Genomic DNA, 20,298 nt, shown 5'->3' with positions numbered 1-20,298 from the left:
AAACAAGTAATAAATATAATGTTTATTCTGATATATTTAAGACGAGCTAGAAAAATATTCCTAGAATATATGTTAGAATGTGGTAAGTCTATTAATATATTAGCAATCGGTAGCTGTTATATTAATGAGATTGAAGGAATAATGATATCGAAATATGTTGTGATTTTGTTAATATGTAAACGTATATTAATGTGACAACGTAAAGAAAGTTTATATAATAATAAATTTTATTTATTGGCAAGTGGACATATTATTTAAGATTATCTCCTATGGTATTTTAAAATTTTTCAAAAAAAAATTTAAGTTATAAAATATAACAAAAAAAAATTATTTTAAAATACCAATTTATTTTTAAATAAATAAATATTTATTTGTTTGAATCATTTTAACACAAATATAGAAGAAAATTTTTTATCCTTTTGTTTGAATATATTGTTAAAGATATTTAAAATTGTAACACAAACTTTATGGATAAGTATTAAAGTTTTATTAATAATAACTTAATGTAGTAATAATAAAAATTTATGAGGTAAGAAAATATCTAGAAACATTTTTGAATAAAATCAAATAGACAATTTTAAAGTTATCAATAATAAAGATTAATATAAATGTATTTTTAAGTTTTCAAATGATTTTGTCGTAAAATTATGGCTATTTAATTTAAAATATGTAATAAAATTTAACCTTATAATTAATATTTAAATAGTAAAAAAAAAATTTTTTTTAGAAAATTCAAATTAATAATAGATAATGTAATTGTTTCTTTAAAAAAAAAACTTCTAATGTTTTTAATATCTAACAGTAAAATATATAAAGTAATAATAAAATTTTGTTATTTTATATATTTTTTACGTAAGAAAATAAGTAAATTGAATATTAAAAATAATTAGTAACTAAACAAAATAATATATACAGTTTAATAATAATATTTATTAACTTATAAATTTTATTTTTATAGTAAAATATTATAAATTATAATATTATTGAAAATAACTATAAATATACTTGATTATAAGAATTATATGGTATTTAATAAAATTTTTATAAATATAGCAAATAATTTTATATGACTAATGTTTTATGATTAATTGTATTTAAATTAAAAAATTTAAAAAAAAAAGTAAAGTTTTTTTTAGACAAATTTATTCATTGTAACTAAAGTAAATGATGAAATTAAAACATTTCTAGTATAATAAAGTAATCAAATGACTTAAGTAAATTAATATTCAGCCTAGCTTAAATTAAATATGCTATCAAATTTTCAAGTGTTTGTGATTGATAGAAAATATTTTTTTTGCCTTAAAATTAAGTATTTTATGATGCTTTGCCTAGTTTACGTTACTTAAAATACTTTATAAATTTTAAAAATAAAGTAATAACTAAGTATTTATTTAGAAATTTTTATATAATATGTTGAATAAAAAAATGAATTTTTTTATTATAATCAAAGTTATTTATTATTTTTAATTTTAACAATATCAAGTATTTACATTACAAATAAATTTACTGAAACAATTATCTTTTTTTATAAATTAAATTATAATTTATTATGTGTTTATAAATTATATACTAATTGTATATTAAATATAGATTATAAAAAGTTATATATTTTAATAACATTTATTTATAATAAAAATTTTCTTGTTATCACGTAATAAACTTATCATTTTATGTAATTTTATTTAAAAAGAATAAACAGGAATGTAATATATTATTTGATTTTATTCAATTAATAGCAAATTTTAATAAATTAAAGATGTTTTTAAATTAATTATATTATAACATGAAATTATAGTGTATAAATTTTAAGTCATATATTTAAACAATTCATTATTGTTTAGTTATATTAGTAATTTTTTTTTATTTACTTATCTGATATTTATTAGTTATAATAAATATTATTTGTTATTATATTTTTATTATAAACAATATATTATTATTTTTATTTATTGTTAATTTTTTTATATTTTTTAGTTTTGAAATTTATTTGAAAATTTTGTTTACTTATTAACAATAATAATAAAATAAGTCTAAAAGTGTTCAATCGTTTAAATATTTTTATGGTAAATTTGATTATGTAAAAATTCAATTATCTCAAATTAATTTAAAAATGTATTTTAATATCATTATTTAGTTATCAAAAATAAAATTTGATACATTTATAAAAGTATTATTGAAGATGAATAATAAAAGAAGATAAAAAAATTAATCAACAGGAAAAAATTATAAATATTTGATTCAACAAAAAAACAAATGATTTTATAACAAAATTTCTTTCTAACAAATATAAATAATAAAAATTAATTTTTTTTATAACTATAGACAAATTTAATTATCTTATAAGTTATCTACATTAACAAAATAAATTTTTTAAGTAATGTATTGTTTCAAAAAAATGAAATTGAAAAAAATTAAATGAAAAATTTAATACTTCAAAATATCTACTTACTTTTTCAAATTTAGTTTAAAACTAAGCTTGAAACTAAAATTTACTTTAATGTCAATTCTTGAAACTGAATTACAAATAGAAAATTTTGTAGCTTAAAACATTTAATACAACTAGTTTATTTTAAATTAAACGAAAAATAATGGTAAGAGACAAAACGTTATCTAGTGATAATACATTAAATTATATAGTTTAATTTTAGAGTCACTGATGTACTAGAAATTTTTTTTGAATATCTGAATATTATACATATGTAAAATTTTTTTTTAAAATTACAATGTTGATTTTAATAAAAAATTTTCTACACTAAAACAACAAATAAATAAAGAAAAATAAGTAATTAAAAAAAACAACTTTTTTAGAATTTGGATATGACACTGCAGTCAATTGATAGCCCTTGAAACGGGATGAATTTTGAATATAATCAACAATATTCGAAAATTGAAACTTCAGGAGTTATAAGGATTAAAGTTTAGGAGCGAAATTGTGGAATATTTTTTTGTAAATCATGATTTTTATGATAATATTGTAAATTTTGAAAATAAATACATTTTTTTAGATCATTTTTTTACAACAAATTCATTAAGCCTATTCTCATCTTTATAGGACTTCTAAAAATGAAGTTATGATAAGAAATATGTTTCAAAAAATGTTTTAAGAATTTAGTGATAACTCAAGTCAATGAGGTCATAGGTCCATGAAATTTGATGCGCTGGGCTTCTTTTATAATTTAAGGTGTACCCTACGTTGAAAACTTTTTTTTATTTCCAATGTTTCTTGAGATATGAAGCTTGGTATTTTTTCGCGCGCAATCTATTGTCACCATTTTTTTATATCTCGAAAGTGCTTTAAGATATAAAAATTTTTTGAAGGCAGACCCCATTTGAAAACTCATTTGAAGACGATTGCAGAAATCTGATTTCATTTATCTTCATTATGAAGCGAGATATGACCAAAGGCGGAAATTTTTCTAAAATATTCATTGTACCCGACTTTTCAGTATCTTAGAAAATACTTATCCTATGAAGATGGGACCAGTTTCATTCGACTTCTATCTAAAAGTAGGTGTAGATTAATAAATTCTAGAGCTATAGCATCATTATTTTCAGAGATTCAGAAAGTGGCTGAAAATATTCTAGATTTCGGACTTTACCTCTAAAAATGTGAACAAAAAAAAACAACTTTTTTTGGAATTTGAATACACCACTATAGTCATTCGATAGCCCTTGAAATGGGATGAATTTTGAATATAATCAACAATATTAGAAAATTAATAGTTCAGGAGTTATAAGGATTCAAAGATGAAGGGCGAAATTGGGGAATATTTTTATGTAGTTTTCGACTTCTATGATACAATGAGATATTTTTAAAATAAACAGTTGTTTCTAGATCACTTTTTTACGACAAATTCATTAAGCCTATTCTCATCTTTATAGGACTTCTAAAAATGAAGTTATGATAAGAAATATGTTTGAAAAAAAGTTTTAAGAATTTAGTGATAACTCAAGTTAATGAGGTCATAGGTCCATGAAATTTGATGCGCTGGGCTTCTTTCATAATTTAAGGTGTACCCTACGTTGAAAAGTTTTTTTTATTTTCAATGTTTCTTGAGATATGAAGTTTAGTATTTTTTCGCGCGTAATCTATTGTCACCATTTTTTTATATCTCGAAAGTGCTTTAAGATATAAAAAAATTTTGAAGGTAGACCCCATTTGAAAACTCATTTGAAGACGATTGCAGAAATCTGTTTGCATTTATCTTCATTTTGAAGCGAGATATAACCAAGGGCGGAAATTTTTCTAAAATATTCATTGTACCCGACTTTTCAGTATCTCAGGAAATACTTATCCTATGAAGATGGGACTACTTTCATTTGATTTCTATTTAAAAGTAGGTCTAGATTAATAATTTATATAGCTCCAACATTATTATTTTTAGAGATATAAAATTGGCTGAAAATTTTCTAGATTTCCGACTTTACCTCTAAAAATGTGAACAAAGAAAAACAACTTTTTTTGGAAATTGAACATGCTATTATAGTCATTCGATAGCTCTTGAAATGGGATGAATTTTGAATATAATCAACAATATTCGAAAATTAATAGTTCAGGAGTTATAAGGATTCAAAGATGAAGGGCGGAATTGTGGAATATTTTTTTTAAATCTTGACTTCCATGATAAAATTGTAAATTTTAAAAATAAATACTTTATTCTAGATCATTTTTTTACGAAAAATTCATTAAGCCTATTTACATCTTTATAGGACTTCTAAAAATGAAGTTATGATAAGAAATATGTTTGAAAAAAAGTTTTAAGAATCTAGCGATAACTCATGTTAATAAAGTCACAGATTCATGAAACCTGATGCGCTGTGCTTGTTTTGTAATTTAAAGTATACCCTACGTTGAAAACTTCTTTTTATTTCCAACGTTTCTTGAGATATGAAACTTAGTACTTTTTCGCGCGTAATCCATTGTCACCATTTTTTTATATCTCAAAAGTGCTTTAAGATATAAAAAAGTTTTGAAGGTAGACCCCATTTGAAAACTCATTTGAAGACGATTGCAGAAATCTGATTTCATTTATCTTCATTATGAAGCGAGATATGACCAAAGGCGGAAATTTTTCTAAAATATTCATTGTACCCGACTTTTCAGTATCTTAGAAAATACTTATCCTATGAAGATGGGACCAGTTTCATTCGACTTCTATCTAAAAGTAGGTCTAGATTAATAATTTTCATAGCTCCAACATTATTATTTTTAGAGATATAAAATTGGCTAAAAATTTTCTAGATTTCCGACTTTAACTCTAAAAATGTGAACAAAGAAATACATCTTTTTTTGGAATTTGAATGCACCATTATATTCATTCGATAGCCCTTGAAACGGGATGAATTTTGAATATAATCAACAATATTCGAAAATTGAAACTTCAGGAGTTATAAGGATTCAAAGATGAAGGGCGAAATTGTGGAATATTTTTTTTAAATCCCGTCTTCCATGATAATATTGTAAATTTTGAAAATAAATACATTTTTTTAGATCATTTTTTTACAACAAATTCATTAAGCCTATTTTCATCTTTATAGGACTTCTAAAAATGAAGTTATGATAAGAAATATGTTTGAAAAAATGTTTTAAGAATTTAGTGATAACTCAAGTCAATGAGGTCATAGGTCCATGAAATTTGATGCGCTGGGCTTCTTTCATAATTTAAGGTGTACCCTACGTTGAAAACTTTTTTTTATTTCCAATGTTTCTTGAGATATGAAGCTTGGTATTTTTTCGCGCGCAATCTATTGTCATCATTTTTTTATATCTCGAAAGTGCTTTAAGATATAAAAATTTTTTGAAGGCAGACCCCATTTGAAAACTCATTTGAAGACGATTGCAGAAATCTGATTTCATTTATCTTCATTATGAAGCGAGATATGACCAAAGGCGGAAATTTTTCTAAAATATTCATTGTACCCGACTTTTCAGTATCTTAGAAAATACTTATCCTATGAAGATGGGACCAGTTTCATTCGACTTCTATCTAAAAGTAGGTCTAGATTAATAAATTCTAGAGCTATAGCATCATTATTTTCAGAGATTCAGAAAGTGGCTGAAAATATTCTAGATTTCGGACTTTACCTCTAAAAATGTGAACAAAAAAAACAACTTTTTTTGAAATTTGAATACGCCATTATATTCATTCGATAGCCCTTGAAACAGGATGAATTTTGAATATAATCAACAATATTAGAAAATTAACAGTTCAGAAGTTATAAGGATTCAAAGATGAAGGGCGAAATTGGGGAATATTTTTATGTAGTTTTCGACTTCTATGATACAATGAGATATTTTTAAAATAAACAGTTGTTTCTAGATCACTTTTTTACGACAAATTCATTAAGCTTATTTACAACTTTATAGGACTTCTTAAAATGAAGATATGATAAGAAATATGTTTGAAAAAAAGTTTTAAGAATTTAGTGATAACTCAAGTTAATGAGGTCACAGAATCATGAAACCTGATGCGCTGTGCTTCTTTTGTAATTTAAAGTATACCCTACGTTGAAAACTTCTTTTTATTTTCAACCGTTCTTGAAATACTATACTTGGTACTTTTTCGCGCGTAATCTATTGTCACCATTTTTTTATATCTCGAAAGTGCTTTAAGATATAAAAAAATTTTGAAGGTAGACCCCATTTGAAAACTCATTTGAAGACGATTGCAGAAATCTGATTGCATTTATCTTCATTTTGAAGCGAGATATGACCAAGGGCGGAAATTTTTCTAAAATATTCATTGTACCCGACTTTTCAGTATCTCAGGAAATACTTATCCTATGAAGATGGGACTACTTTCATTCGATTTCTATTCTAAAGTTGATCTAGATTTTTAATTTTTGTAGCTATAGCATTTTTTTTTGGGGATTCAGAAATTGGCTCAAAATATTAAAGATTACCGACTAAACCTTAAAAATTGTGTTAAAATATCAACAATTTTTTGAATTTGAATATGCTACTATATTCATTTAATAGTCTTTGAAATGGGATAAATTTTATTTATAATTAATAATCTCTTAATTTTAGAGTCACTTATAAATTAGAAATATTTTTTTATTTATTTATATGATAATTTTGGATATTTATGTAAAAAAATATTTTTTAACTTTGAACATAATAAAATATTTTTTCCAAAACTTTTTATTTCTGTTTTCCAATTATCAAATGTTTAAATTAGTATAAATTTAATTAAATTTTTAAAATACTTTATTTATTTTATTTTTATTAATTCAGTTCGTCAATGATTTTAAAAGATATTTAATTATATTCTTAAACCAATGATATAGCAATTTTTAAAAACTACCTTCTCTTAATTTTTCTAATTTTATCAGTTAAAACCTTTTAGTATTTGTATAAAAGATTAAAAAATTAGTTTGAAAAATGTTTTCGAATAACAAAATAATTATCTTATTTTTCAATAAATGATATCTCTTATGATTATAATATTTTTTAATATTTAAATGTTTTATAAAAATTTTTTTCCGTGTTTATAAAGATTGTAATAAAAAAATTAATAATAAACAAAAATATATTTACATACTTTTATCCAAAAAAAAAATGGTTCTATCAAAATTGAAAAGTACCCAAAAATACTAACAACAAAGTATTAACAAAAAAATAATAACAAAAAAACATTAATAAAAAAATGTACTAAGATTTTTTTTTCTTATCATATTCTGCCAACAACTCATCAACAATTGTTCTTTTCCTTTCTTTATTAGTTAATCTACTTGAGTAAAAGTCGGCTTTCGTTTCAATTACAGTACCAATCTGAAAATGTTTTGGTAATTCCTTAGAGGCATTCTTTTTATAATGTGCTTTTGGGTCTATAGCACCACGCATTTGTATCACTTCAAGATCTCGACGAATTTCATCCGTCATTTCAGGTGATTTCATGTCAAACCACCCTTTTCCTGCTGTTTCTTCACGATTAAGCTAAAAAAAATTTATGATTTAAGGAAAATATTATAATTACTTTTCTTTCTTTCTTCTTTTCACCAATTTTTTTATCTCTCATACATTGACCTATATTTTTTTCAATTGCTGGTCCTACAACTGAATTTTTCATTATCTAAATATTTATATTAAAAAATTTATATGAATAACATACCTTATTAATATCAGGAGATATTTTTATATTTACATCATCAAGAATTCCTCTTTTTTTTTTTATTAAAGGCATACTAAATATAATTTTATTTCTTATATATTATATATAATAGAGTCAATATAATTCCAATATATATAAACATGTATATCTTAGTTGGAAAATAATATAAAGTAAAAGTTTATAAAATGTTGCCTTTTTTAAAGAATTCATTTTCTGTATTTTCTAAGGCACGTTCCTCTGCTTTTGGATTGATTAATCAAAATGGATCCCAAACTTTGAATAATGAATTTTTACTACCTTCTTCTTATGATATTTTTCAAGTCAGAGGTTAGTTCTCTAGTAAAACGTTTAATATTATTTAATATTTTAGGTAGAAAACGTTGTTTAAAAGGAACTATCTCACGTCAACAAAGATTAGAAAAAAGGTTGAAACGTGAAGCTAAAGAAGCTGCTAGAAAACAATATAATTTTATGGAAAAAATTCAAATTAGAAGAATGAAATCTTTACTTTCACCATCTGAACAACATCCAGGACGTTATATTCCTGAAAATGAAACTAGCCTTCCTGATCACCCAACAACAAATGTCTTTTTTAATCATCAAGTTAAAACACAATTTTATCCAATTACTGAAGCATTAAAAATGCATAGAGAACTCCAACAACCTGCAATTTTTAATAATCCTAAAGGATTTATAAAATTAAGAATAGAATTAAATATGACAACTAAGAAGAAGACAAAAATGATTGCTAATAGTGATCATATCATACCTGTTCCTTATCCAGTTGAAACGAAGGAGAAAAGGGCTATCTTAGCGTTTGTGGCTGATCCTCAATTACAAGAATTAGCTGTTGAAAGTGGAGCTGAATTAGCTTTAGGACCAGATGTTATTAAAAAAATAATAAAAGGACAATTTAGGATTGATGATTATGATTTTTGTGTGGCACATTCTGATATGGGATCATCAATATTACCATTAAGAGGTATTCTCAAATCTAGACTTCCAACAAAAAACAATGGAGCTTTTGGAGAAGATTTACCTGAAATGATAGATAAATTTAAGAAGGGTGTAAGAATGAATGTTGTTGGTGATCCTGTATACCCACAATGGGGTTTATCTACTCCCGTCATCGGAACATTAAATATGACAGATGATGAAATTTTATGTAATATTAAGACAATAATACAGGCATTATGTAATCTTCGTGACCCAAACTTAGGACCTTTTATAAATCGTGCTGTTATGATGGTTGGAAAAAATCAATTTTATGTTCCTGTAGATGTTAATGAATATATACCAGTAGAAAAAGAGGAAGAAAAAAAATAATTTTATCATTAAAATTTTTTTGTTAATATTATAGTAATAGTTGTTATATAGTTCGGTTCTTTTTTTTTTAAATAATTAGAAATATTTTTCAAAAAGTATTTGTAAACTAAATTTTTTATTACTACTCATTGCAGGTTTTTTAAAATAATATACTGTTAACAAAGTAGGGAGTAATCTAACTTTTTACATTTATTATATCATAATACTACTAATATTATTTAAATGAAACTTATGACAGTCTATATACAATGTATAATGTATTTAAGTATTAAAAGAATTGAAATTTTTTATGATATATCTACATAATTAAATACAAATATTTAATCGAAATATATTTTAACAACTATATTCAGGTTTTGTTATTTGTTTCGTAATAATTGAGTTCTAATTTGTCTTCAATTTTTATATGATTATTGGATAACTTTATTTGCTTGAATACTTCAATTTTTTCTGTAATTGTGAAGTTTAATTGATTAAAAAGTTTTATACTTTTAATGTTATTGTCATTAATGATAGCAAAAAAATTATTAAAATTTAACACTATTTGACAATATTTAATCATAAGTTTCAGAGCTTCCTTTGCACATCCCTGTTTTCTATAATCTTTTTCAGCAATCATTACCGAAAGTTCAATACTGTCTGAGTGTACAAATCCATTTATATCACCAATCATTGCCCCAACCTTAAAAATATTATCTAAAAATTAAAAATTAAAAATTACCTCATCTTTATTTTTATCGTATAATTCTTTTGATAATATTATAAAAGTTAGCTTGTCTTCATCATTCTTCCATGATTTACACATTTCAATTTCCTCCTCAATTGATAACTCTTCAGAATCAGTTTCTTCTCTCAAAATAGGACATTGCATCCATTGATGATATTTTCCTACATGTTTTAAAGTATAAGGAACCAAAATAATTTTTGTTCCAACAATTATAGTATTTTTATTTATTAACATTTATATAGAATTAAAATACAAAAAATGTCTTACTCCGAAAATTTTGGTGTTTTGAAGACGTTTATTAATGAATATTAAACTAGAAGAACAAAAATTTATTAACAAACAAAACATATGAAATAACGTTATATTAATTCAGTTCAAGTATTGAACATAAGCCTTATTAGCTTCACAAGTTTTATGAAATTCTTGTTTTGCTCGTATAGTTAACCCATCATTATTGTAAGCGGCAAATAATTCGGTTGCAAGCATTTGTGCTAAATTACTTTCTCCATGATGAGCCTTAGTCCTACAAATATCTCTCATTGATTTCATTGCTCTAAATTCAGCTTCACTATCAGTTATAGAACGTGGAATTTCATAAGATATACCACCCTTAACAGTTTTTTGAAGTTTTAGCATTGGTTTACAATTTGAAATAGCTACTTCTGCTATTACAAAAGGATTTAATTCTATTGCTTTTTTTTCATTATCAGATGCCTTAAGCCAACTTTTGTATTGTTTCCTTTTTATAATTTCTAATGCTTCTAAAACATTATTTCTAACAATATCTTTTTTACCATCTTTCATACATACACGAACAAGCTTATCAACTACATGATTTCGGTAAAAAACTGGTGATTGATCAAAATTCATTGCTTTTGCATGTTTAAATCTTCTCTCATCATCTTTTGCTAATGGTTTTTGAAGCTATAAATTATATATAATTTATATAATTATTCCAAAACTTACTTCTTCATAATCAACAATTGGTTCAATAAATATTTTTGGATCATAGACAGTATGTAGGACTTGTGTAAATTTAGAAAAATTTCTTAAAATCAAAGTACTAGATGTAGATATACCTAGTAATTTTAAATAAGAAGCCATTTTTAAAAAAAATTATATATATATATATTCAGATTGATAGAAAAAAAAATTTTAAAGATTGTTATCTTAGTTATCTCCTGTGTGGAAATAAACATAAAAAATTTTAAATATGTATATTGATACAAAATTTATATGACTAAAGTATACTTCAACAATTATAATTAATATTTTTTAACATTTATTTAAACAAGAATATATAAGATATATCTTGAAAATTATTAGTAATTTAAAATGAATAAAGAAAGTGAAAAATTATTGATGGCAAATAATAACTGGTTTATTAAACATATTTATCTTTTTATTTATATTATTGTGTAAAAAAGAATAATTGTTAATTTTTTTTTTCAATTTAAATACATTATTGGTTAAAGATTTATTTAAAATTTATCACTTTTAAAGAAATATATATATTTGAAATTTTATTTTTAATTTGTTATAAGTGCTATAATAATGTCAATGATTCATTAAATTTAAAATATTTTATTATTATATATTTACATTATATCAATATAATTTAAATTATCATGGATGATTAATTACATTTCTTTCTAAAGATATATATATAACTTTAAAAAGTAATTCATATAAAATTTACAAAATCTGTTTTGACGTATTAATTATTGTATTGTTAATTTAAAATTGTATAAATGATAAAATGATATATCTTTATAAAAATTATTATATATTTTGTATTAAATATAACTTTAACTTATTACTATATATTTTTCTATTATTATGTTGTTTTTTTAATTTATCATTATCTGAAAGATGCCCATTATTTTTTGGAGCTTATGAATGTCCAAAAAATTATACATGTATAAATGGAAATTGTCAAAAAGATGGTATAATATCAAAGACATGTGATAATGTTGTTTGTGATGATGACTTCAAATGTTTTAATGGTGTTTGTTGGCCTGTTGAAGGTCTTCCATGTGATAGAAATACATTAGTTGATAAAGATGTAGCTAATGCTATGACATCAGATTGTGGTAGCAAAGGAAAATGTATTAGTGGACGTTGTAGAATTGATCATTGTTGGAATGTGGTTTGTCAAGAAGATGAAATGTGTAGAGGTGGAAAATGTTACAAAATTGTTGATAATTTTTGTTGGAATTCATTTAATTGTGGACCACGTTTTAAATGTGTTAATAATAAATGTAAAATTATTGATGAATTACCAAGAGAAAAATGTAATTGTGATCCTGGAATGATTTGTAAAAATGGTCAATGTATGATGCAAGATAATTGTGTTAATATTGCTTGTGAAGCAGAAGAAGTATGTATAGATGGTGTTTGTAGTAGTTTATTAGGAACAAAATGTGCATATAATGGTGATTGTGGAGATGTTTTAATTTGTAAACAAGGTATTTGTGTTGAAGATTTAGAATGCCGAAATAAGTGTCCATATGATAATGTTTGTAGAGAAGGTTTATGTTCAAATATTCAAGGATTATTATGTGAAGAAAATTCATGTTCCGAGGGGTATGAATGTATTAATGGTGAATGTTTAAAAAATAGTAAGTAATAAATTTTTTTTAAAATAATTTTTTTTTTAGATTGCATACATACAGTATGCCAAATTGGAGAAAGATGCGATAATGGATTATGTATTCGTGTTGAAGGTTCATTTTGTTCACATGCTCCAAGAGATTGTGGTCCATTATTTAAATGTATAAACGGAGTTTGTCGAGATTTTATTAAAGATATGATGATTCAATAATATTATTTTTTTTTCACAATAATTTTTTTTATTTTTTTAAAAAATGATAAATAATAATATTTTGATAAAAAGAATAAAAGTTAATATTTTGTTAAAAATATTGTAATTATTATCATTATTAGATAAAACGGGAACAGAAAATTTTATTCTTGTGTTACTTTCTTCTAAAATAAGTAAATATTAAGTTAAAATAAATGAGTTTTTTTTTGTGTATATGCCATTAAAAACATTTAAGTAAATTTAACTTACGGGTATTTAAAAATTGATAATGAGCATAAAAGCCTGTTGCATCAAAAATGTCGTTAGTTTTAAATAACATCCTGAAGTAATTTGATTCACTTAATATTACAGAATTTGGCTTTGTTTTTCCACAAAATCTTCTATTTGTTCTATCAACTGTTTTGTAATTACTAAATAAAACATAGTCAGATTGTGTTGAATCTTCACAACCAGCAAAACCTTCTACATCAAAATAATCGAAATTAATAGCCACAACATATCCATCCTGTGCAATAAATATATATTCACATTCTAAATTTCTAGGATAATATCCTGGATAATTTATTGACATCATTGTTCCAGATTCATGATTTGACATATTAAATATAAAAGCACATTTTTTTGAAGTATCTCTAATAGCGTCCATATTAATAGTTTCAGTAATATCATTTAAAAATCTATATTTTAATTGAAAACCATGATTTGACATCTGACTTCGTAATACATCAGATTCTCTTGGAATATACTCAATTGCAATAATATTTTTAGGTGACATTAATTGAGGTGGTTCTTGAGATTCACAAAAATCATTTATTTTAGACATTCTTGATCCTATTAAAACATGAACACCAATATGATCATGATCTTGACATCTAAAAAAATTTTTTATTTTATGTTAAAAAAAATAATTTATTACCCTTTAGTTTCATTTACATTGTAATCAGATAACCCAACTTCTAAATTAAATTTTGTAAATGTCAATTGAACATACTCTCCAACAGCACCAATAAATAAAATATGACATTTTTGATTAGATAATCCATGTACTTGAGAGTCAAATATTCCTTCTTTATATACAATTTGTTGATTATCTTCATTTTTCTTAGCCTCATTAGCAGCTTTTGATGATATAATTTTGATAGGACAAATTCTGTTGCCTAATATCATTATATGATTAATGTGAGATATAATAATAATAAATGAAAAAATAAGAACCATTTCAAAACTATTCTAATAAAATATTTATGGTTTTAAATTTGAGGGTTTTATGTGAATGTTATATTAAAGAAAATAGTCAATAAAAGCTTTTATCTATTTTGGAAAATTAATAATGTTAGAGTTTAGGAAATAAAATGAGACATTGTTAAATATGAAGAAAATAAGAAGAAAATATAGTAAATACTAGAAATATGTATTTGTACTTACTTTTTTCATTATTTAAATTACTGTTAATAGAAAATAAAAATTGTGATTGAGGTGCAATTGCCTGGATATCTATTTTTAGTGAAGCTGCTAACATTGTTAATTCATACCAAACAATATTGTCAATGGATGGAAAATTATCTGTTTTTTCAAATATTTTAAATAAACTATTATTTTTGTTAGTAATAAAAGATGTATCATTACTAATATTACTAAATTCTAATTGTTGATGTTCAAAAGTTAAACTAAAACCTAATGTCTAAAATATAATAATATTTATAATATATTAAAATAAATTTCTTACATTTAATGTATTTTTTCCTGTTTTATAATCAATTTGAAATCCTATTGATGAAATATAATATAAAGGATATTTAAAACCACTACAAATTTTTTCAATTAATTCTTTGGTTCGTAAATTTTTTACCAACAAATAATCACTTTCACAAGAATCATTTGGAAAATCAAAAAATGTTATATTAACAATTAAATTTTTACCATCAATAGCTGGAATATAATAATGTACCAAAATATTATTTGGAGGATAATATGGAGCATTTGGAGAATATAAATTTCCTTTAAGTCCATAAGTCTCAAATTCATAATCACTATATTGTAAAGCATTTTGTTTATAACTAGCATTATCAAGTAAATTATAATGTGCTACAAATCCATGTGATTTTCCTGTTTCTGATAAAAATAAAATATACATATAATTATATTTTGATATAAATGTAATATTTGAAAATATTTCATTACTACAATATTCTGAAAATGATTCTGTATCTTTAGAAATTTCTGTTGTATTGACATTTGTATAAATTCTAATATAATCAGTACATCTAGGCGATCGTGGTAAAAATAAAAAATAAGAGAAGTATAATTTTATTGAATAATTATCAGGCGCTACAATCTGATAAATATTACAAGTTTTTGGATTAGATGGTTGAGGGAATAATGGAGACGTCAATATTCCTTAAAATTTTAAAATAAATTATTATTATTTATTATTACCTTTTTTATTAGAAAAATTTAAAATTTCACAATTATAATTAATATCATTACCAGAAATAACTATTATTATTATAGCAAATAAAAATATCATAGTAAATATTATTTTCTCTTAAAATTTGTTCTTTATTATTGTTTGCCATTTTATATAAACTATCCTAAAAATTTATGAAAGATTATAAGTATTAAGAAAAAGATTTATAATATAATACAATTTATAGAAAGCATTATAAATAAAGATATACAAACCAAAAACTATATTATTAAAAAATAAGAAATAATTATAAAATTAAGTAAATTTTTAATAAGAGATTTATTGGCAATAATTACTTAGATAAAAAATAGATATCACATTTAATAAGAACAATTATACTAATATTATTTATGATTAAAAAAAATATTATAATAAATATTATTTTAAAATTATTATAAACTTATCTATTCACAATATATCTTTATCTCTTCACGAGATAGTTTATCTGAATAAGTTATTATTTTCTAAATCTTTATATCCATAAATTTTATAATTAATAAAAGCAAATATTTTACTATTAAAAAAAAAGTTATTACAATAATAATAAATAAGTAGTTTCTAATAAATAACAAAATAATTTTGTATATTACACTCCTTTCATTGTCAAAATAATAATATTTTTTTTTAATATTAATACTTTTTTTTTTCTGTAAACTATAAATATTTGGTATTTTATTTTTTTACAAAAATACTACTAATAAATATTGCAATTAAAATCTTTAGAAATAATATAATTATTAAATTTAAATAAGCTTTTAATTTTATTTTATGTCATTTTTCTAAAAATCTTAAAAAAAGTTAAATGTTTATATTCATTTTAAAATTTTTAGTATCAATTGCCTCAATTTTTTTTTTCAAAAAAGTTTTTTAAATGTTTAAGTATTCAAAAAAATGCTCTTTATAATTTTATCCTCTCCCCATTTTTATTGAAAAAAAAAATTTTTTTCTTCCATTGACAAGATAAAAATTACTTTAAATTTTCATATAAATAATAAAAAAAGAATAAAATAAAATTGATATTTGTTTTATCATTTTGTTCATTCCAATTAATCGATTTTAATATTTCAACATATTGAATCATCTGAAAGTTCTTTAAGTTAATTCTGCTGGAAAGAAAACTATTCAATTTCTTTGTAAATATAACTTAATTTAGTAATTTTTCATTTTGTTGAAAACAATATAAATAATAAAAAACTTTAAAATTAAAAAAAAGTACTTATTTTTTTATGAAATTAAAAAGGATTCTTATGTTAGGTGATGTATGTGTAAAAAATTCTAAAAAACACTACTTTCAAAAGAAATTACTAAAAATACTAAAAGTCAGTTGATTTTAAAATTTGACATAAAAAAATGAGAATAAAAATTATTTTAAATAAATATTAATAACTTAAAAAGGAGAGGAAAGAGATATAATCATATAGAACTAAAAAAAGATTTATTTACTCAATTTAAGTTTGTATATTTAAAAGAATATTTAAAATCTATTTATGGATAATTATAATCAAGAGAAAAAGAGCGAATTGAACGTTTTACAAATTCTGATGTTTTTACTAATAAATTTTTTTTACTTAAATCTTGAATCCAATCTTCATTTGGTTTATCCGTAATTATAAAAGTATTTATAGGAAGAGAGGGAGATAAATTATTATGAAAATTATTTGCATCATCTTTTGTTATGTAAAATGGAACAACATGTTTTCTATTTTCAAGTACATCTTCAATAGACCATTTATCTTTCAAAAGTTCACCCTCTCCAAGTATAATCCATCTTTGTAATTTATTATATAATTTATTCTCAACTCCACTTTTATGAATATAAAAACAACATCCACGAAATAGATTTGGTCTCATTGCTAGTTTAGATTTTGGACCCTCTTTTAAATTTGAATGTTCATATTTACCATTGTCTAGAAGGATACCTTTAAAATATACATATTTATTCTCTTCAATATTAAATTGGTCAATTGAATTAGATTCAAAAATTAATTTTATAGAATTTTCATGTAATACATATACCCGTCTAATTAAAGCTTCATATAATAAATCTGATTCTTTAACCATATCTAAAGGTAATGATTTTGTTATCCAATGCGTAGTTACTTTTGATAATGATGTTACTTCGTAAGATTTTCTCAAAGGTATTTGTTTCCATTTTTTTATAACTTCTATGTTTATTGAAGAATCAACCAAAATTTTTGGTAAAAGTTTAAAATAATTATTTTTTATAAATGATTTCCTTTTAGAACTATTTAATAAAGATTTAATTTTATCATCATAATCACAAATATCTATTGGTGTAAGACCAAAAATGTCTTTTGCATAAACATCAACACCAATTTTAGAACAAAGTTCTTTAATAATTGAAGTTCTTTTAAAAGTAACAGCTAAATGAAGTGGTGTTTTAGCATCAAATCCACCATGAGGATTTATATAATGATTACAATCCTCAATTAACCATTTAACTATTGAAAGTTTATTTGTAAGAACCGCATAATGTAATGGTGTCATACCAAAATTATCAAATTTATTTATATCAAAATGATTTTGTTCTTTGAATGTTTTAATAGATTTAATTGTTGATTTAAATTTTTTTAGCAAATAACAAAATTCAGTAAAAGCATCTATTCTATTGTCAATGTTCAAAGAAGCTAGTTCTGAAACTGTTAATGACAGTCGTGTTGTTTCTAAAGATATTCTATCAATATATTGACTTTCAATAAAAGTTTTTGGAAAATTTTCTTCATTTTCTTTTATATATGCTTTATCTAAAAGTGGAAATTTATTTCTTAAATATGGTAAAGTAGAATCCCCATATCTTATCAAAATTTTTTCTTCAATAAAAGAATTTATAGTTTCTGATTCACTAGTATTATAACAAAATTCATTTTTATTGACTTCTAAAAGGTCAGAACGATTTATAAAAACATCATCATTCTGCTTATTTAAATTATTAATTCTTTCTATATCGTTTTCTTTCTTTAAACTTATATTGTCATTAGGTTTAATTAATTCTAGAGGTGAGCCTTTTCTTTCACTTGTGTGGTCGGATTCAAAAAAATTACAATCATCTTGCTCCGCATTTTTTATTTCTTCTTTTATAAAATTTTCTCCTTCCTTTGTTCTATCCATTACAGATTCAAACACAGTACAAAATCTTTTTAAAGCAAATGTTTCTTTTGGAATAATTTGTTTTTTTGAATTTCCAATACCTGGAAGTGAAGGTATTTTAAATAATTTGTCACCTCTACTGGGTACTGGAAACTGAGAAGCAGTTATAAATTTAGTGTTATCAACAAGCATTTGTGAAGCAAAAATATTAATATCTTCATTCTCTCTATTAGTTTCTTTAATAATGTTAGCAGCAAAATCTGCCTGAGTTTGAAATAATGTACAAAAATTATAATCATCTTTAGGTGATTTTAAACAATCACTATTATTATCAAAGTTAATTTTATTGTTAAAAAAAAGTTGTTGAGTTGCAAATAATATATTTGGATTTTCTTCATTACAATTTATTTTTTTATTTAAAGTAGAATAAGTATTTTGTTGTGATAAATCATTATTGGAATAACTATCCATTTCTTCAGTAGATTGAGATTTTCTTGACACTAATATACTATCTTTAAACTGAACTTTTTTAACTTTCTTTTCATTAACTTCATTACACTCTTCTGGACTATTTTTGATATATTTACTATATGAATCAGACAGTCTAATTGAAGGACTCAAACTAAAATCATTGTAATCTTGATATGTATCATTAAAAAAAACAACAGAATTATCATTGTTTTCATCATAACCTAGTCGACTTTTTATAGTATCCATTAAATCTGGTAAATTAAAAGTACATTCAGACATTACAATCGACCTTAAATCTGTATCATTAGAGGATAAACTGTTGTCCTCTGATTCTTGACTCTCAAATGTTATTGGTTCATATTGACTGTCATTAAAAAAATTTGTGACTGTATCATTAACTTCCTCAGAATATTCTATTTCATGCATTAATTTTAGTAGTGAAATTTTATGTGCTATTTCATCACGAAGTTTTGGATCAATGATAGTCTAATGAAACTTTAGTATTAAAAATATTTAAATTTATTACTTACTTGTAACATACAAAAAATTGAATATTGACTTTCATTCCAACTCGGAAGTCCATTTTCATCAAAGGAAAAAAATTTCCGCTGTTTATTATCAGAATTTTGTTGATAAAAACTCATATTTATTTTAAAAAGATATTAGTTTTAAATTTGTTAGAAATAAAATATTAAAAAATTCTAATTTTTGTGTTAATTAGTAAAAAAAATACAATTAAATACAATTGAATTAATATATTTATAAACAAACCGGTACTTTCAAGCATTCGAAATAAGACACATGTTTTTATTAATTGGAGTTGCGATACTCACTATTTTATAAATAAACTTTCTATTTTTAGAATATCATAATTATTTTCTAATAAGATTAAATAATTATATCATTATGCTTTATAATATCTACTAAATATTATTCTGTATTAAAAATTATGCTTATAAATTTTATTTTTAAAAAATATTTATTTTATTTTATGATTATTATATTCATCTATGTTTATGGAACTTTTTATTTTTTTTATTTTTTTAGTAAATATAATTATCCATTATATAAATATTTTATATAAAATGTATAGTTTTGTGTAATATTCAATTTTTTTTTTATTAATTTTTTTAAACGTGGTTATTATATGTGGTCATTTAATTTGTAATATTTTTATTATTTTTCTTTTAGAATGATTAAATTATTTTTAAAGAAAAGTGTATTCTTATTTATTTATATATATCTTATTAATTTTAGACGT

The 20,298-nt window shown here is 22.4% G+C and overlaps 7 protein-coding genes across 7 annotated transcripts; 2 read left to right on the top strand and 5 right to left on the bottom strand.

The window, feature by feature from the left end:
* Positions 1-7,654: 7,654 nt before the first annotated feature.
* Positions 7,655-8,186, bottom strand: SRAE_2000016100 (Deoxynucleotidyltransferase terminal-interacting protein 2; the record flags this gene model as incomplete). Its single annotated transcript, XM_024650956.1, has 3 exons — positions 7,655-7,939; positions 7,980-8,075; positions 8,115-8,186. The coding sequence occupies 3 exons, from the start codon at positions 8,184-8,186 to the stop codon at positions 7,655-7,657; spliced, it is 453 nt and encodes a 150-aa protein (XP_024504681.1).
* A 113-nt stretch (positions 8,187-8,299) lies between these two features.
* SRAE_2000016000 (39S ribosomal protein L1, mitochondrial) lies at positions 8,300-9,440 on the top strand (the record flags this gene model as incomplete). The annotated part of the gene is made up of 2 exons (XM_024650955.1): positions 8,300-8,441; positions 8,485-9,440. The coding sequence occupies 2 exons, from the start codon at positions 8,300-8,302 to the stop codon at positions 9,438-9,440; spliced, it is 1,098 nt and encodes a 365-aa protein (XP_024504680.1).
* Positions 9,441-9,789: 349 nt separating this feature from the next.
* Positions 9,790-10,311, bottom strand: SRAE_2000015900 (N-acetyltransferase 9; the record flags this gene model as incomplete). The annotated part of the gene is made up of 2 exons (XM_024650954.1): positions 9,790-10,122; positions 10,162-10,311. The coding sequence occupies 2 exons, from the start codon at positions 10,309-10,311 to the stop codon at positions 9,790-9,792; spliced, it is 483 nt and encodes a 160-aa protein (XP_024504679.1).
* Positions 10,312-10,536: 225 nt separating this feature from the next.
* Positions 10,537-11,271, bottom strand: SRAE_2000015800 (28S ribosomal protein S7, mitochondrial; the record flags this gene model as incomplete). The annotated part of the gene is made up of 2 exons (XM_024650953.1): positions 10,537-11,091; positions 11,134-11,271. The coding sequence occupies 2 exons, from the start codon at positions 11,269-11,271 to the stop codon at positions 10,537-10,539; spliced, it is 693 nt and encodes a 230-aa protein (XP_024504678.1).
* Positions 11,272-11,926: 655 nt separating this feature from the next.
* On the top strand, positions 11,927-12,991 carry SRAE_2000015700 (Hypothetical protein; the record flags this gene model as incomplete). Its single annotated transcript, XM_024650951.1, has 2 exons — positions 11,927-12,788; positions 12,828-12,991. The coding sequence occupies 2 exons, from the start codon at positions 11,927-11,929 to the stop codon at positions 12,989-12,991; spliced, it is 1,026 nt and encodes a 341-aa protein (XP_024504677.1).
* A 36-nt stretch (positions 12,992-13,027) lies between these two features.
* Positions 13,028-15,518, bottom strand: SRAE_2000015600 (CUB domain-containing protein; the record flags this gene model as incomplete). The annotated part of the gene is made up of 6 exons (XM_024650950.1): positions 13,028-13,155; positions 13,241-13,863; positions 13,908-14,148; positions 14,417-14,672; positions 14,718-15,388; positions 15,428-15,518. 6 exons carry the CDS (start codon positions 15,516-15,518, stop codon positions 13,028-13,030), a joined length of 2,010 nt encoding a protein of 669 aa, XP_024504676.1.
* A 1,425-nt stretch (positions 15,519-16,943) lies between these two features.
* On the bottom strand, positions 16,944-19,681 carry SRAE_2000015500 (BRCT domain and Ankyrin repeat and Ankyrin repeat-containing domain-containing protein; the record flags this gene model as incomplete). The annotated part of the gene is made up of 2 exons (XM_024650949.1): positions 16,944-19,523; positions 19,568-19,681. The coding sequence occupies 2 exons, from the start codon at positions 19,679-19,681 to the stop codon at positions 16,944-16,946; spliced, it is 2,694 nt and encodes an 897-aa protein (XP_024504675.1).
* Between the last annotated feature and the right edge of the window lie 617 nt (positions 19,682-20,298).

This window comes from Strongyloides ratti, assembly GCF_001040885.1.
Source record: "Strongyloides ratti genome assembly S_ratti_ED321, chromosome : 2".
NCBI lineage: Eukaryota > Metazoa > Nematoda > Chromadorea > Rhabditida > Strongyloididae > Strongyloides > Strongyloides ratti.
The sequence above is the reverse complement of the archived record's forward strand: the minus strand, read 5'-3'. Positions and strand labels throughout refer to the sequence as shown.